This window comes from Strix aluco, chromosome 14 (genome assembly GCF_031877795.1).
Source record: "Strix aluco isolate bStrAlu1 chromosome 14, bStrAlu1.hap1, whole genome shotgun sequence".
Classification (NCBI taxonomy): Eukaryota; Metazoa; Chordata; class Aves; order Strigiformes; family Strigidae; genus Strix; species Strix aluco.
In genome coordinates this window covers 23,444,041-23,460,863 of record NC_133944.1, presented here as the reverse complement: position 1 = coordinate 23,460,863, position 16,823 = coordinate 23,444,041, and the positions used below count along the sequence as shown (strand labels likewise).

The window sequence follows — 16,823 nt, the reverse complement described above, 5'->3', positions numbered from 1 at the left end:
GCCAGGCTGGGCTGCGGCTTTATTAGTGTCGGGGAAACGTCGGGCGCGGCCCGTCCTGCCTCCTGCGCCGTCGGCTCCCGCCTCACCGGCGCTGGTTCAGCCCCGCCAGGTTCCTGAGCTGTGGGGCAGAGGGAGAAGGGGGTTAAGTACCGGCGCCCCGGGGGCAGAGGCCGCGCTCCCCGGGGCACCGAGGCCTCTCCCCAGCCCTGGAGGTGTCAGCAGGTCGTGCTCCAGAAGAGGCCACGGAGCAGGGGTGAAGAGGGGGGACCTGCGTGCTTGGGGGGGCATTTGCAGTCAGAGGACGGGGGTGAATGCGGACGGGGGGCGGGGGAGAAGGATCACCCTAGCTCCAGCCACAAGCCCCTCTCCCACCTGAACTTGCTCTCTGGGTCAGTAGGTTTCAGCTTGGTTTTATTTCTGCGGCCACACAGACCCCAAGGGTGAATTTAAGCCTTTGAGGCATTCGGTTTGCTCATCCATTCTGCAGAGACCTGGAGAGCTCAGCACACCCGTACAGCGGCTGCGCCCTCGGACGTGGGAGTCCGGACTCGTTACCCCTAATAGTTAATGTACTGGGATGGTTTTGCCCTAAAACTAGCTGGCTGCAACCCACCCCCCTTCAGAAGCAGCCTAGTTCCTCCTGTTTATCTGCTCGGTGGCTCTGCTGCAGGGTCAGGCTCAACTCCCGGCAGTGGGACACCTCAGACCCAGACCGCAGGGACACAAACTGCAGGAGAGCCCCGGGCTGACGTACAGGAGCACAAACAGAGCAAGGGGCTTTCTCTGGTGGAGGATGCTTCTGGCATGCACAGGTGTGAAAGCAGAGAGAGGCCGAGAAACACTAAAGATACGAAATAATTCCACCATAACTGCAGGGGGAAGGAAGTGGGAGAAATTCTTGAGAACTGCTTCATACAGTAAAAATTATTTCTAATTTATGTTCCAGCCTGTTTGTCTTGTGCTGGTACAAGGAAAACTTATTTCTGATAACAAGGATATCACTTTGCTGCTAAATGTAACAGGAATTGTCCAAAAATAGAATCACAGGGAGTCCCTGAAGCCCTTCAGAAATCATTCCTGGGTACACAAAGGATTGTTTTGTATCCCAGAGGAAGCGCAGCTCCCTCTGCATGGACACAAAGCAGTCCAGGCTGCTACCAAGAAGTGAGTGAATTCTTGGAAGGACACTGCAGTCAACTGAAACAGCTTGAGAAAGTCACCCTGCTGTGGCTCAGGAACAGATGCCACCTCCCAAGTGTCCATGGGGGCACGGACCTTCCGTGAAGATCTCCAGCACAGGGACTGGCAGAGGAAGAGATCTTGTGACGAGAAAGGCAGAACAGTTGTATTTATTCTGATCTCCTGTCTCTCACCCCTAAAGCTCACCCTGCAGCTTCAGACTTATTTTTTCACGCTCTATTAGAAGTTCTTTCAGCACAGAACAGTGAACTAACCCCAAACTACCCAGAAAATCATCCTTACATGTAGTTAAGTTATGAAAGGCAATTCTTTTTCATGCTGTCCTCTAGATTCGGGAGGAAAAACATGCTGACATTCAGCACAGAAGGGAACAGAAACAATTCTGCCCTTACAGCCCTGCTGGTTTCAGCATTACTTACAGTAACTGCAGCTCCCATCAGGCCCTGGACAACTGCTTCTCCAGTTGACTGTACCTAGGAGACACGAGGAGAATATGACCTTTGCTTTCTTCTGCACTTACACTCGTGGCCATCCAAACACAGAGATGTAACGCACAACAAACATGCATTTGCTACAGAGAGGTGCTGACAGAAGTCAAGCACTGCAAACAAATAGCCAGAGATAAGAAACACAGATGAGATTTCCTGGGAATATGTCTCCTAACCATCGAGCCAGTCTGACAAAGAGGGCACCTATGTGTCATTTTACTAGAAAAGCATTTATTGGTTTTGAACTGACAGCATTTGTGCAATCACCTGCCTGTACCAGGTGGTCTCTCAGCAGATGTGTGCTCTGCATGACTGAAACATGTATTTGGGGAGAAGGGGGACTTGCCCTGTAACATTACCTGATTAGCTGTATCACCCATATTCATGGCATCAGCTACTCTGTTTTCCAGGAAGCGCCAAGTGTCCTCGAAGTCGGGGGATGAATCCTGCATCATCACCAGTTCGGTGGTGTTGTAGATGCCAGTGAGCACAGCCCGACGAGTGTACCAGTTAAACTGCAAGGGCATGAAATGAGAGAGAAAGGTGTCACCTGAATGCAGATCAAGAACGCAGCTCACGAAAGCAGATTAGAGAACAGCCAAGGAAAATAGCATATAGACTGCACACTCCTTCCCCACTTAAACTGTGTAACTCGTCCCTGTGATGCAGTGGGCCACCAGCCAACACCGACATCTGACAGCTCAGCTGCTCCCGTGGCACCAGGCAGAGGTCACAAGAACGGTGTCTAAAACTGCTGAACAAAATCCCCACCACCTGCTTCTGGTCACAAGCAGGCACCTGCAGCAGCCAGCAAGGAACTCTCCCTTGCCCAGCTAGCCTGTGTGCGCTGTGCAAGAGTTCATCTTTGCTTTACAGACTGCCAGCAGGCAATGCAAAGCGCCGATTCTAGAACCGATTAGATGAGAAACGGCTATATTTAGTACTGAACTCGAGCTGCTGTTCACACCAGATACAAGGATGAAGGGAACAGAGGACAGCACTGCGCAAGACATCACGCAGAGATACACCTTTCCCAAATCCTATCTCTGAAGTACCAGTACTGCCTGCTGAATCACTAATGCATCGGTACACTGCTGACAGCAATGCTGTAGGATGCGTTACAACAGTAAGTTACACAATGCAAAGATGCACAAATAACTCAAACTCTTCAGTTTTTCCAGTTGCACTTGAACCACTGGCAGATGAAATACATAAACATTTTTAAAAATGAGTCTTCATTTGCTGCTATCACCTAGAAAAAATACTGGTTGTTCCATTCACAATTACAAAGCAACAAAAAAATGAAAACACAGGCCTTGATTTTGAAAACAACAGTTGGATTGAAAGCTCCACTGTCTGCACCATGACCTGCAAGCTTTGACGAAGGGAGAAACATGAGGGATGTTGCCAGTTGCAGCTGGACCTCTCAGGTGCCTGAGGCCAAACTGTTGATTCTCCTGCTCCAAAAAAACCCACCTGAAGGGGTCTCTGAGGCATGGGCATACCCTGCCTAGCTCCTGGCGCTGTGAAGAGACACTGCAAGTGACATTAAACCCCTTCACCGGGAAAAAGGGAGGGGGCTCAGCATCACAGCTTCCCAAGAAAACTCCTGTCACTGGTCAGGAGGTGCAAACAAAAGACAGACTTTAGCATTTCTCTTAATCCCTGTGTCAGTGAGGAGACTTTAGGAACAGCTCAGTGCAGACACTGACTCTGACATGTCAATTTGACTTTCATAACCCATAAGGGACTTGCAGATCCTGATGCAATCACAGTCTTTCAGTTCTCTTCTGGTTTGTTCCTTTCATTTTTCTATCATTTATTTTTCACTGCAGTAGCTTCTCTTTTATACACAGATAAAAGAAGCTTATTAAAGTAGTTTGTTAAAATGGTTCATTTAGCTTTTCCCATCTCTCCCTACATCTATATGAATTAAAGTAATTTATTAATTGCTTTAATTAAGGTTATAATTTTCTTTTATTTCCTGCCAGAAAGATGAAAGCTTTAATAAGCTACTGGTATTTTTAGGTAGGTTATTTAAAGGTTTTCAAGTCAAATCTGTAAATGCTACTGCTGGTGGAAGAGACAGCTGCTTCAACAGAGACACACTGCTCACTCACTGAATACTGGATCAACTTCTTAGTCTCAAAATCTCAACCATTTCGTCTGTGTCTTCAAAAAAAAAAAAAAAAAAGACCACTTAAAAGAGCCTAGGAAAGTAGGTACTTTTAATTTGCACTAATCCCATTAGCACTAATTTGCATTTAGTCCCACTGGCTCCTAAATCTCTTTGGAAATTAAGACTATAGCTTATAAGGACCCTTGGGTGCTTCTGGAAATGTCTTCCTCATTCAACAAACAGATTGTTTCAAGAGATGTGGCCCAACGCCTACTTCAAGCCGTCATTTTACTGAAGTGCTGAGGGGTAGAACCAGCTGCTCTGCAAAGCACAAAAACTTACATCTGTGGACTGGTCTCCAGCATACTGCCATATATCATCAATCATGCTGGTGAGGAGGTTGAGGCTGGAAGGGATGTTATGTGGGAGCAACAGGATGCTTAGAGCCTGCGAAGGGAACACACAGATAAACGGGAGAGTCGAAGAGAGAAGGACATTATGTTAAAACAGACCAACAATGCTCCGCTCTGTTATCTTTTCCCTGTTCCTGTTGCCTCCAGCTCCCAGTGACAAGTCCTCCCAGCTCTTTCCAGCTAGCACCGGTCTTTCCAAGCGGCAGGATTTGTGGGGAATATACAGTGTGGCAGCCGAGCTCAGGCCTCGGCCTGCGCTGGAGCCCACAGCTCTCCGCCACATGTTGTCTCTCCCGAGCTGCCTCTCCAGGCAGGGAAACAGCACAGGCTGAGCTGACTCACACTTGCGCTGTGCCCCTACAGGCAGAGAGTCAAACCTGTCATTTCTCTGAATTTGACTTTGAACTCAAAGCAGCTACCAAGGGCAGAACAGCCAGCCATAATGGCCCTGCTGGCATCCTGCAGCCTTTGAACATAATAACACAAGGCCGGGAGAGTCACAAAACCACCCACGTCCTTCAGAAGACAAGTTATGCTAATCTGGAACAAAAACACGAATCCTGTCTTCTCTCTCTGCAAGGGGCACTGGATTCAGCTGCCCAGAGGCCAGCAGCGATTCCGGACAACAGAGGCTGACTTTGCAGCAATCTTTGCAGCCCAAGGTTGGAACTGTCTGCTTGTTACTGTGGCCACAATTCAATTCCCTTCCCACCCTGGGAAGAACAGCTCGAGACTTAAATCTGAATTTTGAAGCATGAAGCCCTCTCAGTTCACAGATCTATCCCTCAAGGTGCCGAGGGTTTGTCACTCACACACTAGGCAGGCGGTTTCTTGCAACAAAGCAGTAGTTCTGCATTTCCAGGTGCCAGGTGATACCGGTGCAGGCAGAACAATGCTGCAAGGAGCCTGACTTGCAGTGACACTGCAAATGGGACGGAGCAGAGACACAGGTTATCCCTTGGGGATCCCAGATGGGTGGAATGAACAATGGACAAAGGTTTGCCTTTCCGGAACTCAATAAATAGTTGTTCTAAGTGTTTAACTGCCTCCTTCCAAGGTTGCTCTCCTCTTGAAGGCTACAAATAATCTGAAACCAGCGAGGGTTTCATTTAAAACCTTGAACTACTCTGGTGGAGAGACAATGTTGCAGGTCACAGGGTGTTTAAAACACACACAAAAAAAGAGACGGTCTTGATATTCATTCTATACCTGGGGCCATTTCTCAATATATGGAATCAGCATCCTCAGTCTGGCTTCCACAGCATCTCTCAGGAATTGATCTGTAGATTTCTTCCTGGGTGAGGAAAAAAAACCCAAATATGAAGAACATCCAAGTTAAACTCAGTTCTGAACTTTAAAGGTATGCAAAGTATTATGTATCCTTCATGCCTCTGGTCCAACTTTGTATCTGGGCAGGTGGTTTTACCTGGATAAATTACATTTTTTATTTAAAGTATCTGTGTCCCAGGTGGCCTCTCTGTCTATCCAGTCCCCAAAGTCTGCCAAGGAAGATGTCTTTTCATACCCAGTACTCACTCTGCTTTGCCCAACTGCACTAGTTTTTGCTCCTGCTCCAGCAGATCAGACAGCTTGGTGTTGCACTGAGACACAAAGTGCAGGATCAGTTCACTGCCATCACTGTGAAACATCCCTGCGGCAGCAACAGAGAGACCCAGGGTCTGTATGGAAAAAGGGAAAAGCACAGACAAGGTCATACACTGCTAAGCAGGATCCAGCTAGGAAAAATGTTGTATTTGTTTTGGGAATGAAGTTATATGAATTTAAACAAAGCAACGCTGCATTCAAAAGCACTTCCTGTACATGTTTTCCTTTCTTTAGGATCACTGCTCTACATTGTGCCTTAGTTTAACTCTGACAGGGTTATCCTGCGGTAGCTGGGACACATTCCTGCCCAGTACCATTTGCTGACTAGGGTGCATCGCCCAAGAGTATGTGGGGGAAGCATGCAGGCCTGGCTGTCTTTGGACTTCAGCTCCATCCAGTTTGCAACTGGTTCTTTGCTTCTCTCCCCACATACCTTGGCTCCCTCTGCAATGGCTTCTGCAGTCCAGCCATGTTCAGGCACAAACTCCAGCGCTGCTGTGAGGATTCGATGCTGCAGCTGCTCCTCGCTCTCATAGTCCTCAGACTCCTGGCCGCCCTGGCCAGTGTAACTATGAGAAGGTTACAGTGAGGGGAACGTCACCATCAAACATCAGCAACTTGGACTCTGCCACTCACTCACTGCCACCGCTGCGTGCAGGCACGCTTTGAGATCTGCTTACTTAGTATAAATCTCACCTCCTCTTGTAAAATCCTTCTCTTTCCAGAAAAAGGATTCTTAACCAACCTTTGCCATGAGAGGAGAAGAGAAAAGTAAGGGAGGGCTCAGTCTAGGTGCCTACCTGGAGACCAATCAGCCTCAGATTCCCCCTCCTTTAAAAAAAAGCTAAACTATAAGATTTTCCAATGGGGGAAGTAGGCATATGGACAACATATTGTCCATATTTTGTGTAGATTTACACAAAAATCCAGAAGTGAAGGCTTGCGCTTTGCAGACCAGAGAGGCTCCCTCTTGAAAGCAAGTCCCATCCCATCTCCATGGCAGACAGTGGAATTTGCACTGTCACAGCAAATCAGCTCTCCAGCTGCTGCAGTCTGAGTCTCCATTAACTCTGGATCTCGTTGCCTCCAAGTTTCAGATGTGAGTTTCAGGAAAGCAAAGCCTTCCAATCCTGCTGTCAGCAGGACAGCACTAGAAATAGCTAGTGGGTTACCTGGGGCGAGGTCCCTGAGGTTCCTGTTCAGGCTGGTGATCAGCTGGATGAGAATCGAACTGCTGCTGAGAGGAAGATGCCAACGGCTCCTTCTTCTGCTCATCGGAGACTCTCCTCAGCACAGCCGAGGCCTGCAGAGCACGCTGTGGTGAGTAGAGCTGGCACCTGACCACTGAAAGAGAAACCAAGAGAGTCAGATCTCTCCTTCCTACAAGAGGAAGCACAGAAAACTAAGGTGAAGAAGAGAGTTACAGTAACACAGATGAAAAGAACAAATTTGTAAACCATATTTTTTTACACTTCCAAGAAGCACCCCTCTCAGCTAAGCTCACATTTACTTGATGAAAATAAAGTGAAAATGTTTTGTGAGGAAAAGATCCGCACAGAAGGCATGTATTGCAAACAGAAAGGAGTTTCCCAATCTTGGACTGGACACATGCAATGACTCCCCTGCCGTATGCCTTCTCTCCTTTTTGTCCCTGATGAAGGACAAGAGTTAGAGGAAGGAGCTGACCCCTGAGCTCAGGGCAAGAGGAGAGTACCACTCCGGAGAGCGAGCAGTCTTAACAGATACAACACACTGACCATGATGTGTGTTTCTCAAATGACTCACAGGCAACACAGCTTTCAACTACGGCTACTCTATGAGAATTTTTGATTTAACTGCAGTGAGGTTTTGGGTTTTTTAATAAGCTTGGGTTGCACGGCCCACACTTTTAAAAGAGCCACCACAGAATCACAGAATCATCTCAGTTGGAAAGGACCTTGAAGATCATCTAGTCCAACCCTTAACCTAGCTAGCACTGACAGATCCCAACTACACCAGATCACTCAGCGCTGGGTCAACCCGCCTCTTGAACCCCTCCAGGGATGGGAACTCCCCCCCTGCCCTGGGCAGCCCATTCCAACGCCTGACTACCTGTTCTGGAAAGAAATGCTTCCTAATATCCAGTCTAAACCTTCCCTGGCGCAACTTGAGGCCATTACCTCTTGTCCTATCGCTTGTTACTTGGTTAAAGAGACTCATCCCCCCTCTCTGCACCCTCCTTTCAGGGAGTTGTAGAGGGCCATGAGGTCTCCCCTCAGCCTCCTCTTCTCCAGACTAAACCCCCCCAGTTCCCTCAGCCGCTCCCCATCAGACCTGTGCTCCAGACCCTGCACCAGCTCCGTTGCCCTTCTCTGGACACGCTCGAGTCATTCAATGGCCTTTTTGGAGTGAGGGGCCCAAAACTGAACCCACTCATCGAGGCGGGGCCTCACCAGTGCCGAGTACAGGGGCAAGATCCCTTCCCTGTCCCTGCTGGCCACGCACCAAACACCCCCTCAAACCCAACACCCCTCTGGTTCCCTCACACACCGTGGGGGGCAGTTTCCAGGCCAGGGAGGTGTGAGGGGCTGGCTGGGCACAGGTCCCCTCACACCAGGCCTCCTTCACCACAGCACTGCGCTCCCCAAAGAGACCCTCAGGGGCCAGGCTGCGTCCCTCCGACCCCCCAGCCCGCCTGGGGCCCACAGCCACCAGCGTCAGGCCGGCCTCGGCCCGGCTTTGGGGCCTAGAACTGAGCCTGGGCCTGGGCCTTGAGCGGCCCCGCAGCCCCGTGGCGCCCCCTAGCGGTGCCCCGCTTCTGCCCTTCACCTCACCTTCCCCCGCCCCGCTCGGCCCGGCCCCGCCCCGCCCGCCACGGGCAGGAGCACGGGCAGGAGCACGGGCAGGAGCACGGGCAGGAGCACGGACACGCCGTCCCGTCCACCACCCCCCCCCTCCCAGCCGCGCCCCCCGCCCCCTCACCCGCACGGCCCCGCCACAGCCGCCAGCCCGCCCGCCGCAGGCTGCCCGCCACCGCCGCCGCCATCTTGGAAGCGGGCAGAGGGCGATGACGTCGCGGGGGCGGGACGCGGCGGGGACGGCGTCAGAGGGGAGCCCAGGCGAGCCGGGCGCGCGCGGAGGTGAGCGGGGCCGGGGCGGGCAGGGCCGGGGGCCCCTCTCCTCTCCTCAGCGGCGGGGGGAGTCTCCGTGTTGGCCGAGACTCCCCTTTTTCCCCTTAAAAACTCTCTCCCGAGGCCTCCTTTGAGGCGGCCGCCACCGGGGCTGCGGAATTCCTGTGTGAAATTTCCTCACGTATCTAGTTCCTCGTCCCTGTAAGCCGTTCCTGGCTCTGCGGTTTATTCTGCCCTTTCTTTGTGAGGGGATGTATTTAAAGTGGTGAGCAGCGGTAGGGCCAGTGCAGTCGCTGCCTGCAGCCTGGGATTGCGTCCTGGGCCGCTGGAAGCCGCCTGCTGTGTATCAGAGGGTGCGGAGCGCTCAGGAGGCTTTAACTTAAAGTTTTGCCGTGCTATATGCTGTAGCTTTTTAATCTATGGAAGCTGGAAACCTGTAATACTGTTTAATGCTCCTTTCTTGCCCTGTTTTGGGCACTCCTGTTCCTCAAGGCCTGTTAAATGTGTGTGAAATTAAGATAAGGCCCTCTCCCCACCGCTAGCCCGGTGTCTGCTCCGGCCGCAGCCCTTGGGCCTGCTCCCTGGTGTGGCACAGAGCAGCCTGGTCCCAGCCGGCCGTGATCCTCCGTGGTGTGACGGAGGAGAGCGCCTGGTCGCTGTCTTTGCCCATATATATTCCACCTACTACTGGAAAACATAAGAGGGGAAAAATATCCTCCCCATCATCCCATCAGGAACGTGACTGTGCATGCTTTAATGGTAACTAACTACCAGCTTTTACACTAACTGAAGGCAGGTGTAATGTCATGTCTTTGAGGACTACAGTAGCTTCCTACTTTCTTTAGATTGCGTCTTGAGAGGGACTGATGCAGGCTGTTGTTGTTGTTCATGTGGTTTGGGCTCTGAATGGTCTTGAAATTATTATATGAATTAGTCTGAAGAAGAGGAGGCTGAGGGGAGACCTCATGGCCCTCCACAACTCCCTGAAAGGAGGCTGCAGAGAGGGGGGATGAGTCTCTTGAGCCAAGGAACCAGCGCCAGGACAAGAGGGAATGGCCTCAAGCTGCGCCAGGGCAGGGTCAGACTGGCTCTTAGGAAGGATTTCTTTGCAGAAGGGGTTGTTGGGCGTTGGAATGGGCTGCCCAGGGCAGGGGGGGAGTCCCCATCCCTGGAGGGGTTGAAGAGTCGGGTTGACCCAGCGCTGAGGGATCTGGTGGAGTTGGGAACGGTCAGGGTGAGGTTCATGGTTGGACTGGAGGAGCTTCAAGGGCTTTTCCAACCTTGATGATGATTCTGTGATTCTGTAATCTGTTTCAGTAGCTGGTGCTGCTATGAGTACAGGTGATGGTGTGATACTGTTGTAACACTTCTATAGTGCCAATTTTCTTTGGACTCTGTCAGGAATACAGTCTTTTATAAAATATCAGTGAGACAGATTTTTCAAAACTGTCGCTTCACTACACATTCTGTTCCCCTCCTCCCTCCGTGTAACTGCTCACTCAGCACCACCAATGATAAGAGCTGAAAGAGCCTCAATCTGGAATGCTGGGAATGCTGAAAGGTACTTTTTTTTTTCTTCTCATGTACTGTGGAAGCAAACTCTGCTAGGTCATGTCCTGAGCAGGAGAGACAAGGCAGTGTTTAATGTCAAATAGTTGTCACTAGTCTGGAAATTCAGAAATCCTGTGTATGTCTCTTTTCAAATCTTTAAGGAAAGCAAGTCAGTTGTTTGTGGGTTTTTTAAGCATGGCTTGCAGTCTCCCTACAAAACTAGTCTCTGAACTGGAGAGGAACTGAATTATGCCCTAAAGTGTAGCTATTTCTTGACGTCATGTTAACACTCGGCTTGTGCGAGTGCCTGTCTCCAGAAAATAATTCTCATTTATTAAAACGAGTTGATGCTCTGTGATTAAGTCACAGTCCACAGAGGTTCATGCTGCGCTTGGCACTTACCCTTCCTCTCTGTCTCCCCCCAGCCTGTTCCTCTCCCTGCCGCTGTCAGGTTTGCTGCTGCTGTGGGAATGGGGGAGTACGGAGTCGTGCCAGGCCAGCGCGTGGCCGTCATCTGGGACAGCTCCTCGCCGGTTGAAGCCCTGAAGGATCTGGTCGATAAAATTCAGGCACTGGTGGGAGCTGATAATCGTGTCTCTGTGGAAAACATTAACCAGCTGTCTCAGTGTAAGAATGAGCTTAATTTTTCAGTTTTGCTTAAAGGGAGAGGGTGCTTCTGTGCTTCCCTGGTTTGTAAGTCATCATTCAGAACAACGATAGCACCTACTGCTAACTCTTACCGCTGGCAGTACAGCAAAGAAAGTGATATACCCTGGTCGTGCTTCCATGACTGCTGTCTTTAACCGGTTAGTGCTGTTGTATGGAAGCAGGAGGGATGAGGAGGGGGATGTAACTGATGTATTAAGCAAAGCTGTTTGTATATATGTGCAAAATTTTACCATCTTCCTCTTTTTCTTTTCAGCGGCTCACAGGGAGTCCAGTTTCGATGTCATTCTCTCTGGTGTGGTACCAGGCAGTACAGCGCAGCACAGCGCAGAGGTACTGGCAGAAATAGCTCGGATACTTAAGCCAGGGGGCCGTGTCCTCCTGAAAGAACCGGTGGTTACAGAATCAGGTGAGAGAATCCGCATCAGCCTTGCCTTCACGGCAACATAGCAATTCTTGTGAGGATTAGGCTGAAATGGAAAGGACAGGAACCCTGACCGACATTCAGAGATTTTTATTCTGACACACTAACCTGAATAGCAAGGTTTTTATCCTGTGTTTAAGCTGGTAGCTGTCAGAGGTGTTTGCAGTCACTCTCCTTCTGTCAAAGGTGCTGGGTAGGCTTGTTCCTACACTGCGCTGAAAAGCTCAGTGGACACTGGTCTTCTTCTAGGGCATGTAATGTTAAATAGTTGCAGATGTTGTGTTTCTGAGGAGTTTCTGAAGTAGTGACAGGTGGCATGCTGAGAGAGGCTGTCCCAGAAGTCAGCCAAGAAATAGTTATCCAGAAAAGGTAGAAATGTTTGGGCTAAGTTTAAAGAGTAAAGCTAGAGCTGGGACAGCTGGAGGAGCACACGAGGAGGACAACACAAGATTATTTCTCTGTCTTATACTTGACCTGCATTTAAACTTTGCAGGCATAGGGAACTGGTTCAGGATGGAAGTGGGAAATAATATGCCACCTGATAAGAACAGAAACATCTATGGTGACGGCGTTTCTATTGACACAATCTACAGTGCTGAAAATGGTGCTGTAAGTGGCAGCAGAAACGCCTTCTTCAGGTTGGAAAGACTTGCCAGTGCTTTGAAGCCGACAGTGGCTCGATGGTGCAAGTGGTGCTTTAGGGACAGGGAGAACACTTCTGGGGCAGAACAAAGAACACTCATAGTCTGGAGTAGATGAGGTTTCTTTTTTTCCAAAGTCACATCGGACAGGCTGGAATTTGGTGGACTTGGAAAAAAGTGCAAGTGGGACTAGTGAGAGAGGGTGAATGAATTCTGTTCAGCACAATCCTGTGCCCAAGAGAAGAAGCCTGTAATGAGTTTTTGATTAAACAGTGATAGTAGTAGCTTTTGCCTATGAGAACAAGGCTCCTGAATGTGATGATTCTGAATGTAATGTTCATTTAGGAGTCCATGGTTTGAAAACTTCATGAGTTATTCACTTGGGAGATTTTGTCATTTGGGTTTTGGGGTGGTTTTTTGTTTCCTTTTTTTGGTGACTGTAAATTGGGTTGAAGAAAGTTTTGGCGTATATAGAACAGATCTGAAGCTAGAATGGCTTTGTGATCCCAGGTTGTTATTTTAATGAACAAGCTGCTGACGCTCTTTCTGGTTTGTTCCTGCTGTCAACTGGAAAGGGCTCAACTTTAAAGCAGAGGTTTGGCTTGAGTACTTCCTTCTAAAGCTCTTACTCTTCCAGGTTTCTCAGTGACCTCTATTCTTGTTCTTACCTCCTCCTACTTCCTGCTTTTGTGTCTTCCAGGAAACAACAGCAGAATCAAGACAGCAGCCAAACTCCCCACAGCTCTGACTCTCTCTGGGTTGGTGGAAGTGAAAGAGGTATATATGTACTAGCTGCTTCCAGAAACTCCTTCCTGCAGTTATCTTGACATGTAGATGGCGATTCCTGGGGACTTGCTGGGTGGCAAGGTGTTTAGCTACCCTGGTTTCCTGTAAATGTGCATGGACACTGCCTGCCATGAACTTTAGTTACTGCAAACGTAGTGTTTTTCTTTAGGACTGAAAATACTGATTGTGTTCACTGGAATGCTGGACTTGGTGCTGAAATAAGGGGTTCTGCATGAGGTTAACCTAAAATCTTACATTGCAGCTGCAAAAGGAAGCATTGACCCCAGAGGAGGCCCAGTCGGTCCAAGAGCATTTGGGTTACCAAGGCAATGACCTTCTCATTGTTCAGATAGAAGGCAGGAAGCCCAATTTTGAAGTGGGATCCTCAAGTCAGCTCAAACTTTCCTTTGCCAAGAAACCTGGTCCTTCAGGTAAGGAGTGGTGCGTGCTAAATGCCTGGATTGCCGGCCTCTTGGTGATAAGTGTCCCTTGGAATAGGGAGACAGCTCCAGGCTAGGGAGTACTACAGTAAAAACCTGTGAAGCGGGGCTTTCCAAAGTTGTTTGAACTCTATTTGTCGGGAGTAGATGGGGCAAAGGCTTCAGTAACTACTGTTTCTTCCTTTGTTTTGGCTTCAGGAAAACCCTCTGTGGACCCAACTGCTGCCAAGCTGTGGACGCTCTCTGCCAGCGATATGAATGATGAGGAGATGGTATCTGGTTTTGTTTGTGAGGCTTTGCTGTGCTTCCTTCTCTCTCCTCTTCTTTCCTATTCTGAATAGTTTCAGTCATGTCTCTTGGGAAGCTTTACAGCTTAAGAGGTTGAAAGGCATCCCCAGGGCAAAATATCTCATCTACTATGTGAGGTTTTGAGAGCCCAGAGGTGTGGTGGGGGCAGAGAGGAGACACGGGTAAGAGGGCACAACTGCAGCACTTTAATGCTAGTGCTGCAGATAGCACCATTTCTTTGAACATAACACAGCAATGTCATTCTGACAAATCAGGTTTTTTCATGTTATCTTCCGTGGTGTATTTTCAGGATCTTCTGGACTCTGATGAGCTGTTGGATTCCGAGGATTTGAAAAAGCCAGATCCATCGTCCCTCAGAGCTCCATCCTGCAAAGAAATGGGCAAAAAGAAGGCCTGCAAGAACTGGTCAGTGCTGGGATTAGCATACTGGTGAACCTTTTAACATGAAACCCTTAGAGTTGGAGGGATTTTAAAAAGATTGTAGACACTTTGCTGTTCTTCAGAGCATAATTCTCTTGGTTTGTGTCGTTTCTTAACTATTTGAATGTAAATCCAAATTCAGTGAGAATTGACTAGCCACACCAAAACTGCTACAAATCACCACACTGGTATGATCAATAGTCTTTTTGAAGGTGGAGGTACAATGTGTGCAGCCTTGACTAAAACCCTGGTTTTTCAGATTTCAAGGAGAAATAGCACACATAGCAAAGTGCTGTAGAGTCATTTCCCACTCAGTTAAAACTTGGAGGGTGTTTCAACACTTGTTACACCAACCATGGTGTTGAAGAACAGAGCGAAGAGCATGAGAGTCCCAGAGTCAGCTGTGTCGTGTGACAGAGCGAGGGCTGTCGTGTGTGAGTAGGGCTGGAACAAGTGTTGGTGACTCACAACCTTTAAGCAGAAAGATGCAGGTGACTTCTTTATTTTTCTACAGCACATGTGGCCTGGCTGAAGAGTTGGAACAGGAGAAGAAGAGCTCACAGCCCAAATCTGCCTGTGGAAATGTAAATAGTCATTTTTGTTTCTATACTGTGGTTTGCAGTTTGTGTCCAAGAACTGTGTTCTCTAGTGACTGCTCCCTAAGCTGGTTTACTGCTTCCAAATACTGGGATTTGCTTCCAAATGCTTCCAAATACTACTTCCAAATACTTCAGCCTGCTGCCCTGTGCCCACTGCTCCCTGCCAGTCCGTGCTGCCCATTCCAGTGCCACCTGTGTAGGAGTTGGTGTGGCCAGGGAAGCTTTCCCTCCCTGCTCGTGTGCTTCCCAGGGCTCTGCTGCAGGAGGATCACCTCACAGGAGCCCAGGGGGACCTGGGGGTGGTTAGGGGCTGCCTAGGCACAGCTTGCAGCCACGCCTGGGCGCACCAGCTGGGGCAGAAACTTGCTTCTTCCCTGTGAGCCCCCTGCCCTGCGCAGCTGAGCTAACCAGACCTGTGTTGAGAAGAGGGTAGAAGGGAAGCAGTTTCTGTGCCGATAGATGCTGAGGAGCCATGTCGTTTCTTAGGCTGGAAAAACCATATCACAGGGGGAGAGAACTGAAAGTTGCCCCTGCTTACAGAAGGTGCTTTTCTTTCTCTTGCCAGTGCTACCTGGGGGATGCGTTCCGCTGCGCCAGCTGCCCTTACCTGGGGATGCCCGCCTTCAAGCCTGGGGAGAAGATTCTCCTGAAAGAGAACCAGCTGCATGATGCTTAACAAAGGCATCTCTGTCTGTCCTGCGAAGGACTGCTCTGCTTCTCCGTCAGTCTGAGGTTCTTCCTGCAGTCCTCCTCATCCTCTCAAACTCATGCTCTCCAGACAGTACTCCTTGCGGGAAGGGACACGGTGGGCACTGACACTGCTGTGAGCTCATCACTTGTAATCAACCTGATAATCTTTGGTGACAAGTGGTTTCGTTTGTATTAGACTTCATGTTACACCTTGTTTTAGCTGCCTTGACTCGATACTGGGACGCTGGCCGTCACAGCACGTCCCACCAGCAGAGGGAAGTAGAATCAAGTGTCAGGTTGACCTCTTGTGCTTGTGGCGGGACAGGTACTTCCCATGCACATGTCGTATAGCTCTAATTTGCCTTGATTTTCCCTGATGAATCAGCAGCTCTGGCTCAGCTTTCAAGGTGGCATTGGGCTCCTGCTCTTTTTGAAATTTGAACCTGCGTTTCCTTACCAAGTGAAGGTGGCTCAGCAGCTCCTGTTGCAAGTCAGGAGCAGCGAGTACACTTAGCAGTACATACTCTTTGCAGCGTATGTGAACTCCTTGGTAAAGTCTGGCAGGTGTGATGAATTTCCAAGTGTTCTGGGAGCCTCCCCATGATATCCCCTGCCCCCACCTATTTCCGTCCAAATAACAAAGATTCAGTCCCACTGAGAAAACTTGGGTCCTTAAGGCAGGGAACAGATTAAACAAGATCTGTCTTGTCCTCCCACTCCTTTGTGTCCAACAGGAACTGGTGACACAAGGACAATCTGAGACTGTCGTCTCTCTTGGTGGTTACCAAGTGAGTTACCTGCAGTGTCCAATAAGTAAGAACAGAGCAATAACTTAATTTCTAGATGATCTGTGGTCACCATCTTCTGCTCTGCAAGATACTGACTACTCTTTATTTATTTGCATCATTACTGCTAGTGAAGCATCCGTGCAGGTGTGGGGTGGGGGAGCTGTTCACGTTCTGTGTTGGGCTTGCTTCTCACCCGGGGAGGGAGAGGAGGAAAACCCAAAGCCTGGGCAGGGATTGCCTCGTTTGGAGCTCTTGCTCTAGAGGATGTGGCTGCTTGTTGTGCTTCCTGAGTTACACACTGAACTCTCACGGAGGGAGCTGGGATGAAAGGCTGTTCTGTCCTTGAAATAAAAGTGACTGATAGTAAAGCATTTGTTTTGAGACTGGTATTAGTGGCGTTCTAAGCACGTCTCTCCTTTTACTCAGCCTCTTGGTGATTTCTGGAACCGTTTAAATGTTGGGTTGCATCTTGGAGCTCTCCATAAATTGTTCCACTGAAGACATGGCTCGAATACGTGATGCACAGTGAAAAGAACAGAAAGAAGCTGCCTAGATTAGTTTTTTTATTTGGCCT

General features: G+C 49.3%; 2 protein-coding genes across 3 annotated transcripts; one reads left to right on the top strand and one right to left on the bottom strand.

Moving 5' to 3' along the window:
- Nucleotides 1-2: 2 nt before the first annotated feature.
- COQ9 (coenzyme Q9) lies at nt 3-8,895 on the bottom strand. The gene is made up of 9 exons (XM_074839367.1): nt 8,787-8,895; nt 6,998-7,169; nt 6,259-6,394; nt 5,757-5,899; nt 5,430-5,514; nt 4,150-4,254; nt 2,048-2,203; nt 1,620-1,673; nt 3-118 (listed from the first exon to the last, which is right to left on the bottom strand). Exons 1-9 carry the CDS (start codon nt 8,848-8,850, stop codon nt 83-85), a joined length of 951 nt encoding a protein of 316 aa, XP_074695468.1. The 5' UTR covers nt 8,851-8,895; the 3' UTR covers nt 3-82.
- On the top strand, nt 8,869-16,620 carry CIAPIN1 (cytokine induced apoptosis inhibitor 1). Of its 2 annotated transcripts, none has more exons than XM_074839368.1 (9): nt 8,869-8,944; nt 10,912-11,113; nt 11,409-11,561; nt 12,918-12,994; nt 13,266-13,434; nt 13,642-13,715; nt 14,042-14,157; nt 14,687-14,756; nt 15,337-16,620. In XM_074839368.1, exons 2-9 carry the CDS (start codon nt 10,957-10,959, stop codon nt 15,445-15,447), a joined length of 927 nt encoding a protein of 308 aa, XP_074695469.1. In that variant the 5' UTR covers nt 8,869-8,944; nt 10,912-10,956; the 3' UTR covers nt 15,448-16,620. The 2 variants fall into 2 exon arrangements, with proteins under 2 accessions (XP_074695469.1, XP_074695470.1); XM_074839369.1 differs by lacking the exon at nt 8,869-8,944 and adding an exon at nt 10,180-10,496.
- Nucleotides 16,621-16,823: the final 203 nt, after the last annotated feature.

Excerpts from the sequence above, each read along its gene's own strand:
- COQ9 (XM_074839367.1), bottom strand. The coding sequence starts at position 8,850 with ATGGCGGCGGCGGTGGCGGGCAGCCTGCGGCGGGCGGGCTGGCGGCTG. Across the intron at positions 6,395-6,997 it reads CCTCAGGGACCTCGCCCCAG|TTACACTGGCCAGGGCGGCC; the intron begins GTAACCCACTAG and ends ACCTTCTCATAG. Across the intron at positions 1,674-2,047 it reads TGGGTGATACAGCTAATCAG|GTACAGTCAACTGGAGAAGC; the intron begins GTAATGTTACAG and ends CGTGTCTCCTAG.
- CIAPIN1 (XM_074839368.1), top strand. The coding sequence starts at position 10,957 with ATGGGGGAGTACGGAGTCGTGCCAGGCCAGCGCGTGGCCGTCATCTGG. Across the intron at positions 14,158-14,686 it reads AAGAAGGCCTGCAAGAACTG|CACATGTGGCCTGGCTGAAG; the intron begins GTCAGTGCTGGG and ends ATTTTTCTACAG. Across the intron at positions 14,757-15,336 it reads CCAAATCTGCCTGTGGAAAT|TGCTACCTGGGGGATGCGTT; the intron begins GTAAATAGTCAT and ends TTCTCTTGCCAG.